This window comes from Dunckerocampus dactyliophorus, chromosome 1, assembly GCF_027744805.1.
Source record: "Dunckerocampus dactyliophorus isolate RoL2022-P2 chromosome 1, RoL_Ddac_1.1, whole genome shotgun sequence".
Lineage (NCBI taxonomy): Eukaryota > Metazoa > Chordata > Actinopteri > Syngnathiformes > Syngnathidae > Dunckerocampus > Dunckerocampus dactyliophorus.
This window is the reverse complement of record NC_072819.1, coordinates 28107792-28127895: the sequence shown is the minus strand read 5'-3', so window position 1 is coordinate 28127895 and position 20104 is coordinate 28107792. Positions and strand designations below refer to the sequence as shown.

General features: G+C 41.1%; 1 protein-coding gene across 5 annotated transcripts in view; it reads left to right on the top strand.

Annotated features, from left to right (window-relative positions):
* Positions 1-20104, top strand: part of casz1 (castor zinc finger 1) — an 84887-nt gene that overhangs the window by 38943 nt on the left and 25840 nt on the right. For 3 of the 5 annotated variants that reach the window (XM_054796635.1, XM_054796643.1, XM_054796621.1), the window contains exons 2-5: positions 5174-5740; positions 12885-13776; positions 15986-16051; positions 19747-19843. In XM_054796635.1, the coding sequence (XP_054652610.1) occupies positions 5174-5740; positions 12885-13776; positions 15986-16051; positions 19747-19843 (1622 nt within the window). The remainder of the gene's footprint in view (positions 1-5173; positions 5741-12884; positions 13777-15985; positions 16052-19746; positions 19844-20104) is intronic. The other 2 variants (XM_054796652.1, XM_054796629.1) reach the window with 1 other exon arrangement.

The following is a 20104-nucleotide window of genomic DNA, read 5'->3' as shown; positions in this document are numbered from 1 at the left end:
ATAGACAGCGCTGATGCCAAATAGTCCAGATGGGATCTTTGAGCTCGGCACTCTCAAACAGATGACGCAGTGTGGAAGGTCACATTCTGGACAGAAAGTGCTATATTGATAGGTTATTGAAAAAAGAGGACTTTGTGTAAGGGAGGAAAGGGTGTGCAAAAATGTTGATTTCTCACCGTATGTGCGTGCCATCGTGTGCCCAGCTTTTCAGCAATGCATTGATCCCGCTGCTCGAAAATCCATTAGAAATCCACATGTTAAAAAAACTCCACAAATGTTACAAATTGATGGTGATGGAATTTTCCACTGTTGCGCACATGCTCACATTTCCTATAATCACACTGGTTTGTGTACAGTATGAAAGACATCAGCAGAATCCCACTTCTTCTGTTGTGATGCTACACTTGCTAGTATTTTTATGTCATCACTATTGTATGCATGTTGTCTTTTTTTCATAAAACTAAGTCGAAGCACCTTTATACGCTTGTATTACCACCGGCTATCAAGTGAGCTCCAAAGTGAGCAGATTTACATTTGTGGTGGGGAACGGTGTCCCAAGACAAACTAAACTGGTTTCTTCAGGAATATACTTGGGCTCAGGTGGGCTGGCAGAGTTCAATATGCTCTGCCAGCCTTTCTACCACCGGTCGTAATCCTCCAACCTCCCCCTCCCACTTCCCACCCTTCTTCCTTCTTGGAAGTACACAGCCGTCTTTACAGCCTCCTCTCTAAATACCCACTTCACATAAACCTTACCTCTGATGTGGCCACCCCCAAACCTTCATCTATCATCTAGTTGGCAATGGCATTGTTTTTAATCATCAGAACCTCAAAATTATTATTATCACTTCGGATGCGGCAATTAAAACTTCAGGTCAGAGGCACAACGAGCGGTGATCAGCAGCCGAGCTGAGAAGTTTTAATTAGACGATCAGAACCATTAATGCACAAAAAAAAAGGTGTGCGCTGGGAAATTAACGGGAACGTCTTAATCAGGGTTAGCGACTCCGAAGAGGAGTCAAGTGAACAGAGAGCAAAAAACAAATCATTTCCGCACCACTGGGACAAAACTCAATTAAATATGGATGCGGAAAAATGGAAATTTTTCAGCATAGGCTTCACAGACTCTTAGGAAACTGTGGCAAAATCTCACAGCAGGGTCGGCGACCTCGCTTATTGTTATTCTTGCGTAATAAATGAGAAAGGGGTCCAGATGCTGGGGTCCGTGTGGTGTACTTGTCCATCAGTGACTTTCTACCGATGGACCTAGTGGTCCCTCTGTCACATAGGAGGAGGACAATTTCAAACAGTCTGTCTGTGCTGGGCTCTGTAATTTGGACAACACTTATTTGGAAAATACAGCAAAGGGTAAAGGAGGTATACACTGGTCCATTCATCCACTAAAGAGTCATATACGTACTGTATAAGCTAGAACAAATCTCAGTTGCATATTGTAAAACAATCTTCCACCTTTATCTCCCAGACCCTGTTTGTATTAATTAAGTCCAGATATCGCTTATTTATTTGCTTGTGCATCAGAATTTTTGTGAAATATTTTGTGAAAATCTATGTTCATAACACTAAAGAGAGTCTTAGACAACATCCACCACACTAATTTCGACTGTGATGCTGATTACTTGACACTTCTGGAAAATGCTTCAATTTCAGAATAATGTGGTTGAAGTTTTGTTGGCCCATCAATGGGAACATTTGGGTTTGTCAGCGGTCAGGGGACAGCAGCAGCAACCAAGAAGAATATTTAAAGGCAAATAAATTTATGTTAATATTTATAATTAAGGAGGCAAAAAAAAATATAACCTAAGTAATAAACAGTAGCAACATGTTGAACAAGGTCTATCCTGAGACAGGTGACATTTTGAGTGTGTGTCAAGTGTGTTTCTCTATAATTTATTCGCCCTTTGATGTTATGAAACATAATTGTATTTTTCTGCCACAAAATCTCATCCCTTGTAATACGATACATTAATGTAATGATTATCGGTATGTATATATATGTGTGAACAGTTGCATTGCTCTTAAAAATAACTTAAAAGTGTTTAATACAATAAATGATTAAGGAATTTGAATATCTTGGAAAATAATGGTACTTCTGCCTTTCATGGCAGTGGGCATGGGTCCGATTGTCGGCCAGGTTTGCGTCAGGAAGGACATCCATTTATGATTGACTCACCCTGACAGGAAAAAAAGTGGAAAGTAAAAAACAAAAATATTGTATGGAAAGATTGCGCAGGGCTGAAGTCAAACAGAGGTAAAGCCGTGACCGGCTCATCACAGCAGTCATTAAAATTCTCACATCCTTTACTTTAGAGCCGCCTTGATTGCAGTCTGCGCTTGTTCACACAAATAATGCACTTCCAACAGCGTTATTAGGATTTGAAACACCACTTGATTGGGCGTGATATCATTCTGGCACACAAACAGAGTGTCTACATCAAAAAAAACAACAAGACCTTTGGGGAGTAGTTTGTCTCCTCCAAAGAGAGCTCAATGCAGCATAAACTCTGAGGAGAAACAGGGCCTGAAAATAACCTGCCTGTCTTTCAGACTTAGCTTGAAAAAAACACAAAGCTATTTTAAGAATATTTAGAATTGTCTTTTTCCTCGGGTTTTGGCCTTATAAAGACAATAAATGCTTCGTAGCGCTGAGCTTTTCCAGTAAAATAATGTCACATGTAACATAAGCAGTTGGAAAAATGAGTTTCAGATGTTCTGTTTTATTTTTTTTCCCCCCCCAATGCTGACTGCGCTGTCAGCTCATTGACAATTATCACATCAGGCTAAAACAAAGCGTAAATATGTCCAATCTGCATGACAGCCTTGTTTTTCTCTCTGATATTCATTAATAAGACAGAACACTTACTGGACTCTCGAGGAGGTGGGGGAGTCAGTCCCACAGGGAAGAGTTGTTCTTTCATGTAGGTCCCGTTAGATTTGATATCATTGTATGCTATCATGCACACAAATGACTTGAAGTAAACAGCTTAGTGTTACCATAGCAATCTGTAATGTAAGCAAAGGGCAAAAAAAGCTGCTGTGGACAGAAAGCTCAGCATAAATAATAGTGAAGACAGCTTCTATAAACCATCCAACCTTAACATGGTCCTCCTTGGGGGCTTTTAAGTAAGTTCTGCTCACGTTCTTTGTTGTTAACAGAAAATCCTACATAAATAGTCTCTAATGGAAAGAAACAAGTGTGCAGGGGTCATTTCCTACTAGGATCTGGAGGCCGTGATGCAAAGGAAATCGGTACTTAAAGCATGAAATACTGAACACAGTTAACACAAAAAAATGACCTCCACTGCAACACCCAAATGACCCCAATCTTCCTTGGGAGGGTAGTTGTAAAAATAAAAAAAAAGTTGAAAATTTATGTCTTCCACTTTCCAATAGTTTTTCCAGCTGGTTTTGCGTCCCCCCCAGCCGACCCCACCCCCAGAATTGCTGTTTCCTATAAAGGTGACCCTTTGACCCCTGCCTGCAATTGTCTAACACTATATTGGTGGTGTTACGTGCCGTTAATAACCCCAACCCCAACTCTCAAAACGACATCATTCCTGAAGTCATTGTTTCGCAGAGGAAGTCTGCAATGTAAATACAGTAAATGAGAAAGCATGTGTGGCGAGCACAGCTTGCATTGTCCGCTGACGGGGTGATTTGTAAACTCCCTCCAATGGCATATCCTCTAATGATTCTTTGCAAAAGAAAATGAAAACAGGATTTTATGTTGCACCAGCATGATTTACATAATGCCGGCAACGGCTCACCCGTGATTGTGTTGCATTTTATGGCTGAGGGAAAATGAAGTGGCTTGTACTTGTTATAGAAAGTCAATTGAGTCTTAAAGATAGAACTTTGCAACCTATGATATCACACATTCTTCTCCGCTGAAATTGTGAGTCTGTCGCTCAGCTTAGCATATTATGTTAGGCGAGATGCAAAGTCAACACAACAAGAATAAATATCTCTGGCTCTATGCTGCCAGAGCTTTACGTGAAACGCAATGAAAAAAACAGATCACAACTTTTAAAAATATCACGAATGGCGTGTTACTCCTTGGTTATTTACAACCTCGATAAAAATCTGGCCTTGAGTTGGAGTCTGCAAAATGCCGTTGCAAGGTGAACTTTGGTGGCTCTGGAAATAAAGTGAAAGGTAACTGAGTGCACTTTCTGCCCTAAAAAGGCAGCTCAGGATATGGAATGCCACAGGCAGCTGTTCCTGCCTCATCAGAGGACATGTTATAAAGATAGCCCCACTTGGGTTGAAATAATGCCACCCATTCCAGCCCCAAAGCATGCTCTATTGTTCACACAGGCTGTACTGGGGACAGCAATGACGGCAGGCTGTACAGTATGTCCATATCACATGTAAAACAAGCTTAATTATGATTATTATTATGTTTCTGCACGACTTCATATGTAAAATATATCATTTCTGAATGTTATTTTCTAAAATGTTTTTTTTATCCTGAAGCAGGCACGCAATTTATCTGATCATGATTTTTTTGAAAAAAAATTTCATGTCATACATGCATATCCAATGTTGTAATGTAGATTACGCTATAAATTACATAGCAAATGCATAGTGTGTCTTTAGCTGAGAAACGTTATGAGAATGCTCAAAATGATAAAGTAGCCACCATACAGTAGAGTGAGGCTAATCTTAATAGTCAACATGACTAATCTAAATGCCTCTTGTTTTTGGTCAGTCCACATCCAGTGTTTCACAAATGCCACTCAATGGCGGTGCCACAGCCTCTTGAGGTTGAAGTTAACATTTCAGTCTCTATAGCGCTGTCATGTGAAGGATTATGTAGCCAGCTTGTACTGTAGTATCGTGGGGGGCTGATACATATCTGGCTGTGGTTTCAGCTGCCACTGCTCTTTTCTCTTTGTTTTTTTCCCACCACCCTGAGCTGCCCGTGGAGGTGCCGCTTAGAAAGATATGTACAGTATCTCTGTGGCCTCAGTCTTGTGCTCTTATTTTTAAGTGCTTTGGGGGTGGGCTTATTAATAGCAGCAGTTACCATTCAAAGTCAGTTTGTTATTTCCATTGTGATATTTGAAATCAGATGTCGTTTATGACCGTGAGGTTCACCTACTGGGAGCACGTCTAACTGTGACACGCATTTCTTTTTGTTCTCCTCCTTCAGCTGAAAGGAGTTTATGCACTGAAACGACCTCAGGAAAACCCAAGATGGCCGCCAAAAGGAAAGGTGGCCTAAAACTCAATGCTATCTGTGCCAAGCTGAGCCGCCAGGTGGTTTTTGACAGCAGCTCCCAAAACGCAGACGGAGACCAGAGCGTAGCTGAAAACAGCGAGCGTGGCAGTTCGCACTACGATGACAACGACATCAACTTCCCCGAGAGCCTGAGCCTGAGTCAGAGCCTGGAGGAGGACCAGAAAAGGCGAGAGGCCATCGAGAAGTGGGTGAACGGCGAGTACGGTGATGAGCCACTGCCGCTCGAGTGCGGCGACGAGGAGGAGCCCAAACTTAAAGACGCCAAAGATGAAGACGGCCCTCCCGTGGGGGTGTACATGGTGCAACCCAAAGGCTGCAGCGACGAGGAGGACAATGGTGAGGAGGTGGAGCCCTTAGCGGGCTCTCAGGATGGCAACTACCATGACGACAAAGATGTTGACGACGGGCCTTCGAAACCTGACGCCTACATGCCGCCGAGTGAGGCCCAGACTCATCAAGCACCTTTCTCTTCTCCAGGTACTTTTGAACTCTTCATCCTCCAATCACGATTGCCTCTGCTTTAAACGGTCATCACCAGCTTTGCCCTTCAAAACATTCCACTTTAGAGTATTAAGGGGCAAAGGCTCAGGCTGGATGGGTGTGTATGTGTGTGTGTGCGTGCGTGTGTGTGTATGTGACATTGCCACATGCACATAAGCTTAAGTGTGCCCATTATTGGAGAGAGACACTCTAGAGTTACATTATGAATAGTCAGTGACATTATTACCCTAAAGACAGATTCAAATGGCGTGCTGGAGGGTGAACATAGGAACTTGTCAGTGTGTGCTAAACTGTATGAAGAAATTCATAAATGGAGTAGGCTTACAGCGAAAAGGCCCATGTAGCAGCTGTGGGCCAAGAGCACATGGTGGGGCTGGGCTAAGCTTCATATTACACTCAGGATTACATATTGAGTCTTTGATTGCGCCTATAAAAGCTCACTAGAGCTAGCCACTGCTGCACCATCAGCTTCTGCATGCTCAACAAGCACTATTATCAAATACAAGATATCAGATAAATGTAAGCGAATATTAATAATCCAAGCAGATGCAATAAATGGCGCTTTAAATGACTTGAATGACAGATGCAGTGAGATCATTGAAAGTTCTTCAAGCGTGAAAAGTTTTAATACTGTAACATGTAAGCATAGTTTCTCATCATGCACAGTATGGCAATCAAAAGTTAAATTAAGGAGCATCAAATGGTTACAGTTGCACAATTCAACATGTCCAAAAAGAAGTAGGAAGAAGCAGACCGTATTTAATACTATCCATTCTCCTTGGCTCAGCATTTACTGATAGTTTGGTCACTTCCTGTGTTTAAATACCATTTCTAACAGGAAGAGAAAACAATAAAGCATGTGGAACAATAAATAGATAGCTCACTTATGTGGTGATGAAAGAAGAAAGAAAGAAAGAAAAAAAAGACAAGAAGAGGGTTATATATAACTGTTAACGGCAAAACTTATATCTAACAAAATTTATAGTAAGAGCACAGTATGAGCCTTTTTGTACGTTTCTGCATTGTTAGACTGTTCTAACAGAATTGTGGTTCCACTGTATTGTGTAATTGTAATTGTGTAATATTGGCGAGAATAGATGTGTAAATTGAGCCAAAACAGACCCATGCAGATAATGCTTACGTTTTGAACTTGTAAGCAACGTTCATGTGCTTACATTACATGTAAGCTATAAAATCATTCTTTCGTCTTTAAACAGATCTGCTGAACAGGCTTCTCAGAAAAGAAGACCTGTGGTTTTCATTTGTTGTTTGTTGTACTTTTTGTATGACTGTCATTTTGCACCAAGAGCCTATACCTTTACCTCTAAACATTGCATGCAAACACTTCATTTTGTTTCCCTCCCTTTTTTGTTGATTGTAAGTAGGGCATCTATACTTCTACAATTCTACTCAGCACACAATTAAAACATTTCGCTCTCTTCCTCGCTCTCTCTTCGCTGTCGTTTAAAGGCTGATGCGCAGTGCACATAATTATGCATATAAACATAGTGGCTTAATTATCTCTCACAACATCAGTGACAATGTAATTAACAAACATTGCAAGATCAATGAGAGAAACTGCGACCTTCAAAACATTTAACTCCTCACACAGTCATCGTGCAGGATTTCCTATCAGTGCAAAAGCCTAGAATAGTTTTCTGAGATAATTTAGATGTCGAATTAGAGCCCTCGTATAAGCCAGTTAATGGCAAATAAAAAATGATTAAAAAGACTGTCAAAGCAATGACAGAGATGCTGAAATGGCCCAAGACTTCCATTCAGAATGTTGAGCCCACTGTAAAAGGTTATTGTTTATTTTAATCTATTTAACGCCACTTAACAGCAGTTTTGTGCGTGTTAAAGGAAAAATGCAAAACTGATTTTTTTTTTTAACAATTTACTATTAAAAAAAGTAAGCTTTTTCAAGATATGCTGTAACTACAGAAAAAAAATGTCATATTTGACAACCAGCTACACTGTTTTAAAATGAGATAAGAAATTACAAGAAATACATATTTATTCATATGTACATGTGTATTTCTAAAATCCCAAGTAGCAGTAAGGACAATTTATTTCATGTTTTGAGGGAGGCAATTTATTTTGTTTTGGTACTGTTTTTGTTTGTTTGCTTGTTTTGCACCGGGGCTCCCCCTATATTTTGGAAATCTAATTTGCACATTAGTGTTAAATTACATTAAAGAAAGCCAAGCCATAAACTAAATCTGGCCATTTCTTTAAGAGGTCTAATTATTTTACTGCACAATACAAATTGTTCAAACAACGGCCACAACACTGGACAGTAACAAAGCAATATTGTCTAGTATGTTGTATATGTGTGGACCGTTGATTGCACAGTTTTGCTTTTACCTCTGTATAAGTGACAATAAAGTTCCTTCCTTTCCTGGCTGGTACACCAATATTATGGACCACAAAACTTGATGATAACAGAGATGCTATTCTCCTCATTACACGTTTTACATTTTGAACATACTGTTGATTTAAGACAATGCACAGTACAATAACGATGCAATGAATCTGAATCCGCTTTGATGAAATGCTGCATTGTTTTTAGCAAAGGGTTTACGTCGTGCATGAAGAGATAACCTTGCTAATCGTGTTCCAAATCCAGATTAGTCCTTATATAGCCACAAGCATGCACCTTTATCATCAGCGACACCCCTTGCTCTCATTCTCGTCAGCAGAACAGCTATGGCACACTGATGCCCATATTTGGTTAGCCTAAAGGAGATATAATATCCATCTGTTATCATATCTGTCAGGAAAAATGCAGCCTAATTGTCTCAAATATAGAAAGACAGGTGTGTGTTGTGTTGCATTTTGCCAGGAAGATTTTTCAGTGACTCCAAAGAGCAAATCAGTAAAAGAAAAATATAAAATCTCAACAATCTTCAAATTAAAAAGGATGAATAGAACCTTAACTGTCGGGCTTTGCTATTTGCCAGCAGTGAGAAGTGGCCTGATAGGGCTTAAGTGGAAAAGTCATTTGCAGTGTGTTTTAAAATGGTTATCTCCTGTGTATGGCAGACCTAATCCTTTCAAGACAAATCATTTGCTTTGCATTGATAGCATGTCACGTGACTCCCTCTTTAAATACACCCCTTGCTCTTTTTTTCCCACTTTCACCATGATGGTAATATCATATGTAAATAAGATATTAAAAAAGGATGTTGGTACTACCTGAAATTAAATATCTATTATATATATTTTTTATACGATACCACTTCCAATGCACAAGTCAATACAGATTAAACATAACTGGGTCAATATTTACATAAGTGATTATCATATAAGTTTAATTTTTGAATTGGCAATTTGGTAGTATGATTTCATTCCAAAGATGCTGAGTGAGACGTTTTCATTTGACTTTGAGTAGTCAAGTGAAATGCCATGTTGTGTCTCATACCAGTGTGGGCCGGTCTGCCCTAACTTTGGAGATATATGACCCACTGCGTCCTGAAGTGACTTGAAAAAAAAAATACAGCAGGACCAAAGTCCATTACACCTGTTGACAGTTTATTGAAGCACATTTAGATGCTGTTTTTATCTATGTGTACAGTGCAACTCCAGTTTCCGTTTATATAAAAACATTTGAATCATCTATGACAAACACGCAGGCCATTCATCCATTCCTCTTAAATGTTTCATGCCCTTTTCGATTCACCAGATAATCTTTCACACTGATCCACCATGCAGAAGAGTGACCACTAAAGCGGCGGGTGGAAATTTGGGGATTATTTTACATGCTGTGCAGGAGATGTGAAAAGCAGAGCGCAGCAACTCATTTTGCAATAACTGAGAAATTGGAGACATGAGCTGAAATATTTGTGTATTAATTACACGGGTGGTAGGTGGTAGAGCCTCTGACCAGCTTTAAGTGGGCTCTGTGGATGAAAAAGCAATAAAGCACTCCTTTTTCAAATTTAAATAACTTTTCTCTCCTTACCCCATGATTGTGTCAATGGTGAGAGATAGAAGCTGACCAAGACAAATGATTGTCTGGTGCATTCTATTATGACTGTACCTCAGCTCACAAAGTGACACAACATACAGTCTTTATAATAACATCTAATACATCGTTTAGCCACATATTTTTCTGAATGTTCACCCATGGCAACCTTATGTGCATGCTTAGTTTCTTGCAGCTACAAAAGTGAATACATTGTTTTTATTTTTAATATTTAACAATTATTATATTATTTTATAATTTTAGAAACATCTATTATTTTAAATGCATAAGGTAACATAATTAATTAAAAAAAGCTTTTTTGCCATCTTTTTTTACTCAAATTTCTTCCAACATATCACCATCTTCTCTTCCAAAATATTGCTTATTTTGAATTGACTATTTTCATGAGTGTTTTCAGTTAGTCGTAAATTAACCTAAATCGCCAGAAACCATTAAGCCGATTAAAATATATCTAAAGGTTAGTATTCAGTGTTTGCTCGATCAAGTAATCTTACAAATTTTGCACCAGCCTAACGTGAAACCAAAACGGGAAAAGCACCACTTCAGACTGCCTGCTTGTAGAAACAAACTAAATACACGGACAAGATTTGTTAAAAGCCGCTGTCGATCTTAGAATATTTGTCGATATAATATTAATGAATGTGACTTTGGCAATGTCTTGTAAAATCCAATGAGGGATTTCATCAAAGCGGATGAAATTTAAAAGCAGTTGGATAAGATCTACCTGTCACAGGTAGGGTTGGGCATCGAGTCTCGAGCATCAATGGGAACTGGGACTAACATTCAGAATATCCCGGGATCGTTCAAATGTTTTATTTCAATGCTTAGTTTCGATGCTCACTTCGTCGAAGAAGAAATTGCTGCAAACACCAACAAAGAAGAGGCCGGCGAGCACCAGCCAAGAAGAAGCGGCTAAAATGTTTGTCTCAACTTCATAAAAAGTGCAACAACGGACGGCTCGAAGCAACCTTTTGTATTGTATTGTACTTTATTTATCCCACAGCAGGGAAATTCACATTTGCAACACAATGATATCATGCAAAGGAGGGTGCACGACCAACATGATTAATGTTCACACATTCACCATGTAACTGTAATAACAGAGTACCTCGTCTTTGACGCACTACTTCGGACTTCCTCTAAGCCAGGGGTCACCAACGCGTCGATTGCGACCTACAATGTTCTTTGGGAAGATCTTTGGGACTTTACCGGTCGATTACGAGAACATTACAAAAAAAAAGTATTATTACATCAGTGCCCTCCCCTCCTGGAGAATGAGCAACAGGCACGCATGTTGACCACTGAAGACGCCCATAAGCCTTTCCGCTCTCCAGGCAGGCAACCTGCAAGCTCCAGCCAAGAGCCCAGACCCCAAAACCCAACCAAAGGTATCATAAGGCGCACACATGTACACCGGCACGCCTCGCGCTCACAGATTGAGCGACAAGGAGAGAGAGAGTGTCAGCGCGCAGCAACGTGCCTGCTCACACAACAGTAATTACTGCACGTTGTGGCTCAAAATCAGCCTTTGGCACCTCAAAATTAAGGCAGAAATATAACTCCATAAATGTGCTCCTCCAAAAAAACGCTGCTCATCAGGACGCAGCCCTTCTCCCCTCAACTACCATCGCTTCGCTCACCCATGACACTGAGCCAACAAGCTAAATAGATTTGTTGTTTGCTCATAGAACAGACGCCACAAGCCCGAACTCGACGAAGATCCACATAAGTAGGAGAGCCCAAAGTGCGGCCCTGGGGCCGCATGTTCGGACCATGGCTAATTTGTCATTGTATCACTTCAGAAACAAAATAAAATTTAAAAAACAGTAAAAATGGTAAAAATAGAGCAAAAGGAACCATGAGAAGAAGCTGAAATGTTGACACCAACAACCAATAATAACACAAAGCTTTGTATTTAAATACAAAGCTTTAAATATTTATCACTTTTTAATTTACTTTAAAAACCTTTCTACAAAATAAATAAATAAATACATATGTATAATTGAAATACATATTTGTTTCTTCAGTTTATTGATCAATTTTAATGCCTGGTACAACTAAAGGTACATTTGTTTGGACAAATATAATGATAATAACAAATGTAGCTCAGAAGAGCATAATTTAAGAGCTGATATCAAGCAACTTCACCTAAGTTCTTACATGAATAGTTATAGCATTATACTGTCAAAAAATTTAACTCTTATGAGCTATTTTTGTTGTCATTGCTATATTTGTCCAAACAAATGTACCTTTAGTTGTATCAGGCATTAAACTGAACAAGAAACTGAAGAAACAAGGGTGGTCTAATCATTTTTTCCATGACTGCATCAATACAGTATATATGGGAGGGCGGGGTATAGCGTGTGCAGGACCACGGCCGGGACCAGAGGTCTTGGGCTCTAAAAGGTTGATGACCACTGCTCTAAACAATCAGAATCAGAATCGAGGAAGTCAAACAATAAATGACTTCTGTCTCATGTCAATGTAACACAGGGTTTCAGGATGCTAGCTGATGTGGAAGTTCAGTGTAAGTAAAGTATGAGAGCTACGGCTAGGCAAATTTATTTACTTGCACAGTACGTCGCTGTTAGCAAAAGTCAAGGGAATCCTCAACCCACACGACACACTTCCGGCTTTCAAAATAATAGCGATCTGGGCTATATCCTGTTTAACCGTGTTAACAAAATAAGGGTGTCATAAAAAAAGAGCTAACACCAACATTCAGGCAGCAAACAAAGTATACTTCTTTTCATACAGTAAGTACACATCTTTTGTGAAAGTGTACTCATATAAGAATAAACTTCATAACATTTATATTCAAGTTGAATGCTTTTATACTGGTTGAAAATAGCCCTGTAAGAAATTCAAGTTGTTTGTTGTTTAAAGTTGATTAAAAAAAAGTTTATATCATTCAACAATTCTCGGAAAAGTTCAGACATTTCATCTAAAAGTAATTCTTGTTCGCACCCTCATTTAAACCATGCAAACTTTTATTACCCTGCCTTTTAAAAGCATCAAAACCGAGAGTCGTTAGGAACCGTAATCGAAACAAGGAATCAGAATTGGAACCGGAATCAATCAAATTCAAACGATGCCTAACCCTAGTCACAGATGACCCTTCCTCTCTTTCAGGAGAAGCATCTGCCCTCCGAGACTATGCGGCCACTACGATGAATGAGTTTTTGGGAATGTTTGGCTATGATGACCATCAGATGCGGGACGAGCTGACCAAGAAGATCAGCTTTGAGAAGCTCAAAGCCGCTACCTCAGACCCCTCCTCCCTCAGCAGCGAGGAGGCCTCTCGCCGGGCCCGCTTTTCCAAGTACGAAGAGTACATCCGCAAGCTCAAAACTGGTGAGACCCTACCTTGGCCCATGCATGCTTCCCCACCCAAACCAGATGACCTCAACACAAAACTGTCCCAAGACAAAAGTCCAACCATGCTCCAGACCTCCGGGTGCCTCCCAGGGGCCGAGGCCCAGATTTATCCCACTAGCTTGGATCACAAGCAGCAAGGAGCCCCAGCAGGTGCCGCACAACCATCCAATCCCTCTCACATCCAGAGCATGGCCTCCCGGGCCTCCAAGTATGACTTCTTCATTCAGAAACTAAAAATGGGTGAGAGTATACAGCCGAATGGTAATGCTTTTAAACGACCCTCCAAGTATGATCTGGAGAACGTCAAGTTCCTGAACCTTTTTAAGCCGGGTGAGGGCAACCCTGACATGGGTGGCGCCATCGCCTTTAAGACTGGTAAAGTTGGCCGCCCTTCCAAGTATGACATCAGAACAATCCAGAAGTTGATTCCCGGAAATCCAGAAGGCTCGTTGATGCCCAACATCCTTGCAACCGCACCAGGGAATCCTGGAGCACCTGGTGTCCCCACCATGGGTGCAACTGGGGCCAGCATTGCACCAGGCCTCACCGTGGACCAGACGGGCCATATAAGCTTCACCGCTGACTACCTGAAGTCCAGCTTTTCCAAGACTGACTCCATCACCACTGGCACTGTGTCCTCCGTTAAGTAAGTCTACTCAAATATTCCCCACACAGAAAAGTTCACTTCAAGGGATAGTTTAGATTTTTTGACATTAAGTTGTATGACATTCCCATCAGCATTGTAGTACATCAACTGTGACTTATCCCACACTTGGTTCCGTGAGCCCAGTTCTGGTCGGATTGCGGTGATGAGAAACATACTGTAGTTCTGGTTAGTTATTGGGGTTACTTAAGTAAAGAGTTTGGCTTCTCAAAACAGTATGCGTTCAAAAGAGTAATACATTTGCACGACAAAAATGCCTTCTCGAAAAAATTAGACCTCACTAATTGCTCCCTTTTACTTTCTCTGACATTGTATTAATGTGCGCTATCAGCTGTCTATTGTTGTGTGTGTGATGAAGATGCATCCGCCGTGGCGTCGCAGCCATCTTGTTTATGTGTTCCACAGGGGATGAAGATGTGAGGGTTGCAGCCATTTTCATCACATACATAACAACGGACAGCCGATAGCATGCATTAATATGTCAGCGAAAGTAAAGTCGAGCGACGTGTGAGGTCTGATTTTTTTCAAGGAGCCATTTTTGTCGTGCAAATGCATTACTCTTTCGAAAGCATATTGTTTTGAGAAGCCAAAGTCTTTACTTGAGTAACCCCAATAACTAACCGGAACCACGTCTCTCATCATTGAATTCCAACCAGAACTGGGCTCACGGGACCAAGTGCGGGGTAAGTCACTGTTGATGGACTACACTGCTGATGGGAATGTCATACAACTTCATGTCAAAAAATTGGAACTGTCCCTTTAAGTGTGTCCTTCATATCCCTTTACACAGTGTATCCTGTGCAAGAGAACAGGTTTGTGTATTCCAGCCCCGGATATAGAACTGGTCAATTCTAAGGTTTTTATGACAGATTTCAACATGTTAGACTGACTAAAGTCCTTCAAATTAAATACGTAATGCATTTAGAAATGCATACATTGCAACATGTATACGGACTGAGCTAAGATGGCATGCTCCACAGCTTTCAGAAGTAGGCTATAAAAATGTATTTAAATAACACCATAAGGTACCATATAATGTAAATGTTGCAAGCTCAGAGTCTTCTGTAACGCTTCTCAGAGAAACAGATTGATGATTCGGTGCAGCTCACTCACACTTAACCACTACAGTGAGTCAGTTAGTCCAACATAAAGGTAATTGCTACCTTTGCGGCAGCCAACAGCACTGTAGTGTGAAATAGCGACATGATGAGTTGCAAAGGCACATGAAGTGTTTACTCCATGTAGCGGCCCCGTGGACACTGATTTAGAACAGTCATAGCAAAGTGACTGAGTTGGTTGGTTTCGGCTGGGGTGTAAGAAGTCTCCCTTTAATTACTTTGGAGTCATGGCTAACCTTCCTGTGAGCCACAGGGGCAGACGCAACACTGCCTGACGAGTAAGGCAAGTGAACAAGGGGTTTGGGGAGCATGCCCGCTTACCAAAACACTCTCAGAGTCTGTTTGATTGGTTTTAATCTTGTTTCTGGTTAGGTGAGACCTATCAAAGGCGCCATCCTAGTGCCCTCAGGCACTGCTGCCTTAGGGTCTGGCATTCATGGGGTTGGGGCTTCACAATAGCTACAAGCCTGGCTAACTGACCCACCGAGTGCAGGAGATGCTCTGGCAGGAGATCCTCCCCTCTGGGCCAGATTAACCTCGGGTCATTCCCCGTGTGGTGCTTCACATGGAGCTAAATGCCACTGCTGTGAGGGACCAATGCAATGTTAACTGTCACTCTATAGAACTGCTCGAACCTTTTATGAAGGGAGTTGTATCTCAGGTGACAAAAGTGGTAGTGATTTGAATCTATTCAAAGTTGTTTCACTGTTGCCCAACTGGATGTAAGTAAAATAGTCCCATAGAGAAGATTAGAGAATGTTCTTTTTCTTCCTCTTCCCCATTATCCAATTTTGCATATAAGCACTCACCAAAATACCCCCATAAAAGATTAATGTCCTTTTTTTTGCTCCTGCATTTCTCCTTCCACTGGCTGAAAGGCCATGCATCAAACATGTGCTCCTTCTATCTCTGATTCATGCGGCACAGGAAAACGCTGCTCAGCCACAAGAAAATGTGAATTGATAGCCGAAAGTTTCCCCAAGTAAATATTGTGTCACTTTGTGTTTATTAACAACAGGCAGCCCAAACCTGCCATTAATCCTGTCTCTTTTGTGTTTGCTGCGCGGCATTAGGAATGGCCTGCCACCAGATAAACCTGCCAGCGACGACGTCAACCTCTACCAGAAATACATTGCCAGGTATGCAAATCCCTCAACGGGCCGCGCTTAGCACCAATGAAACAATACATCCAAACAGACAAACCATTTCCTCTTCCACTGATGGTCTTTTATTCAGTGGTGTAACTAGATTGTGCTGTGAAGATGCTCAGTGTGCAGTGAATTGATTAAGAAAATACTTCAATTTATGTGGCGAGAGGGATGACAGGTAATGAAAAAGAAATGGCTTGATTGTGCCTCTGACTGTAAATGTTTGAATACATTCCCAGGGTGTGTATCTGTAATAAAACTCTCAGTACATTTACGTATTCCGGTTAAAAGCAAACTTTTAAGGTGCTTGTAAACACTTTAGTATGACATATTAGGTCAACCACAATGCCACCAAGGCTAAAAGACAAACATAGCGCCACCAGTGGTTGAGAATGGTAGCATATATCATCATGAATGAATCTTGGAGAAAAAGGCTGTTTGTTCTTTGTGCTGCTCAAGATAATGAGCTTGATAATGTCTCCGGTCAAATGTAGGCTTACTGTGAAAAATTGAGACATTTTGCTCACATAACACAAAATCTCAGAGTAGCGTGTTAAAATTCTGGAGTCGGCGCACATGCACATGGTTTTGGCCTGGTGTTTTTTTGCAGCACCCTTTGAGCGCGGATTGTTTTCACAACATTGTCATCTATGTGGTACCTGGAACTTTTCAAAATAGTTATGACTGACACAGATGATATGAGCGTCGGGGTTTTCTTTCATTTATTGCTGAATACAGGACTCATAAAATAGTCAATCAGTGACAAAACATCAGGGGAGGAGAGGTGTCTTTCGATGGCCACAGAACAATACACATCCTCCCCTTTCTGGATTCATTTTGAGCTGATGCTCAAAGGTGATTATCACTTGTTTGTTTATTCCGTCTAAAAAGAAAGAAAAACAGCATTTGAAAAGCCAAAGTGGCTTTGGCGTTAATGATTATTTCTCCAAGCCATAACATGAAGGGCACAAATCAAAGCCTTGGCACTGACACACAAACACACACACACACGCAAAACCTCTTCGTTGGACTGATTACATTTTGCAAGAAGATTTAATTAAGGAATTTTTAATGAGGCTTCTGCTGGCACTGCCAAGAACTGTTTTGATATTTGCACTGCATAATGCATAAAATTTGTCTAAACATCTCGGCAGTTGATGCACGGGGAGGCTGCAGATAAGCTCAGATACAGTTTCAATTTCCGTGTTGGGTTGGGGGTGAAAAAAGAGAAAGGAGGGACGGAAAAATGGGAAAGGAGAGCTCATAAAAAGGGCAACTGTAGCACAGAGAGTGGGAGGTGGAAGTGGGGGAGGGTCCTCATTGGAGCTAATGAGCGCACACAAGTACTAAAACCAGCTTTGTACAATTCTTGTAAAATGTGGAAAAAAGTTATCTCATCTCCTCACAATAATGCAGTTGGTTCCCTGGTAGTGTTTCGTCGCAGTTTTCCCTCTTGCTTTCATGCACCCATGAATTGCCTCGGCACTTTGATCTGTGTCTCTCTATTGTAACTGGAGATGCGCTGCAATCTCTGCATCGCGGCGATATTAATATTTAATCTGCAGCTGAATAGCGGCGGCCCATTAGGCCCCCTGACGCGGCAAGTGGGAATTGTCCAGAGGCAAAGTGATACAGCTGGGCAATGAGCAGAGGGGTGGGCCGCAGTCTCGGGGGTCTCTGCGTGTTCATAAGAACGTGAAAGAGTGTATAGGAAACACAAATGTTTGGGGCATATGTTGGCTTTATTGCTTTTTAACCCCTCCCCCTCCTTTTTTCTATCACCATATTCCAGACACTTTCACTCACACACAACTTTGAAAAAAAAAAAGTAGTGGATATGCCGTTCAATTAGCTTAATGAACTCTGCAAAGTGATCTGTAAATGCAGCTCTGGGATAATCCGAACAAGAAAAAACAGAAAGAGAGATGGAAAATATATTACTTAGTCCCCTTTACCACCCCCCACCCCCTCTCCTCTTGCACTAGCAGATGGAGTTCTTGGCAGCAGCGGTGCAATGTTTATTTGTGTGTTTTCACTGGTAATTGGAGGATTTTAACAGTCATCATCGTTTGGCTTATAATCAGCACCATAAAGTTGCTGTACTGTAGCGGGCAGCAGCCTTTTTCTAGCACCCAGTGAAGGAAGGTCTTTGTCATAAAAATGAGACCACATTGTTCCTACATCACAAAATGTAAAACCCTTTCCTCAAAAAGAATACAATAATTACACCAGTTTGAAGAGGATTTTTACAGCGTCAAGACATAAAGCATCAGGGGGCTTTGGCGGTGCGCATGTGTGTAATAAGTGTGTCTTACGGCTGCTTTAGCAATAAATGGAGATAATTTGGCTGAAATTGGTGTGACAGACTGCTAAATTGTCGCAGCAGTGTGTTGAGAGCACAAGTGGGTTTGGGTGGGGGCTGTGAGCAACGTTACTTTGAAGGTGAGGTGAGCGTCATGCCTTTGAAAAGTCGCTCACCTGTTTTATTGCGCCTGCCTTCACTGTTGACAGGCTCTTTGATAGCATTTATTGTCACACATCTGTCCTAAATAAAAGGACCCTCCTAAACCTGCTTATATCTAAGAAGTAATCATACAAAAAGTAACAATGTTTTATTATTGTCAGTTGTCACAATTAGCGTCTTGTTAGGTTTGGGAAAACACACCAGGTTAGTCTGAGGGGGGCACTCACACTAAGGAATTTGTACCCTGTTCGGGCACACATGACATCGGAAATCTGGACACTTCACTGGCCCCAGCATAGATGGAAGAGGTGGGTCTAGAGGCAGCACGGTTGCTCATGCACGAGCACCCAACCTGGACCTGTCGTATAATCAGTGTGATACAATCCACCTTGCATAAGAGAAATAAACAGAAGCGAGTGCCCAGTTTAGACCTGCTCATGCATAAGCACATGCATGTGCACAATATAGACTTATACCGATAATTCACATTGTTGCCCCCCGCCCGTTATTAATGATAACCACCACCTTGCATAACAGAAATAAAAAAGAATGACTCAAAATGATACACAAAGTAGTTCAGCTATCGGGCGCTCACGCATGAGCACCTGTATGTGCACAGCGTACATACTGTACTTGCATTATCTGCTTTACTTTTATAGACATATTCTTTCTTAATACCCAACAGGGGAAATGAATGTGTCCCGCACAGAGAAATCACAAACAATATAGACCAAAAACATAATATCAGTCATACTAGTGATATTAATAAAGTGCATATGGTCGACCGAAGCTGTTGTACAGTCTTATAGCAGCAGGAAGGAAGGATCTCCTGAACCTCTCTGTTCTACAGCACAGAGAGAGGAGCATGTTACTGTGGCTGCTTCTCTGGGTTGCAAGAGTGTGTGCAGTTGTTGAGGAAGGCCTTCCCGCCCATCACAGGCACACTTTCCGATCAGCTTATCAAGCTTGTTACAAACCCGCACAGTAATGCTGTTTCCCCAGCAAACAAAGTTTTGGTTTTCTTCCTGCCAAAGTCGATGATCATCTCCTTGGTCTTAGAGGTGTGCTACCACAGAAGTTTGGAAGGATGTTGCATGAAATGCATTGTTCTAAATGTATTCTTGTTTTTCTTGAAAAGGTAACGTTGAAAAGTTAATGTGAGATGAAAATTTTCATAAAAGCATAATGTTTTTTTGGCTGTTGTCTGCCACCTTATTTTCAGGTTTTCTGGAAGTCAACACTGTGGACATGTGCACTGTGCCTACCAGTACAGGGAGCACTACCACTGCATGGACCCTGAGTGTAACTACCAGGTGAGCGTGAGTAATTTATCACTTTTTGAACATCACTCAATGACACTTTCAATGAATGCAAGCATTCCCAACAATGCTCTTCATTTGTAAAGTAAAAGAATCTGACAAAATTTAATTTTGTCGCAGACAAAAAAACTGAGATGTGACTGTCCAAAGGTATACAAATAGTGTAATGTGTCATCTTTTCATTATTCATAACATCCTGCCAAATTTTTACTCATGATAAGTATGCTAGCCTGTGGTTTTCCAAATAGAGCACAGTTCCGT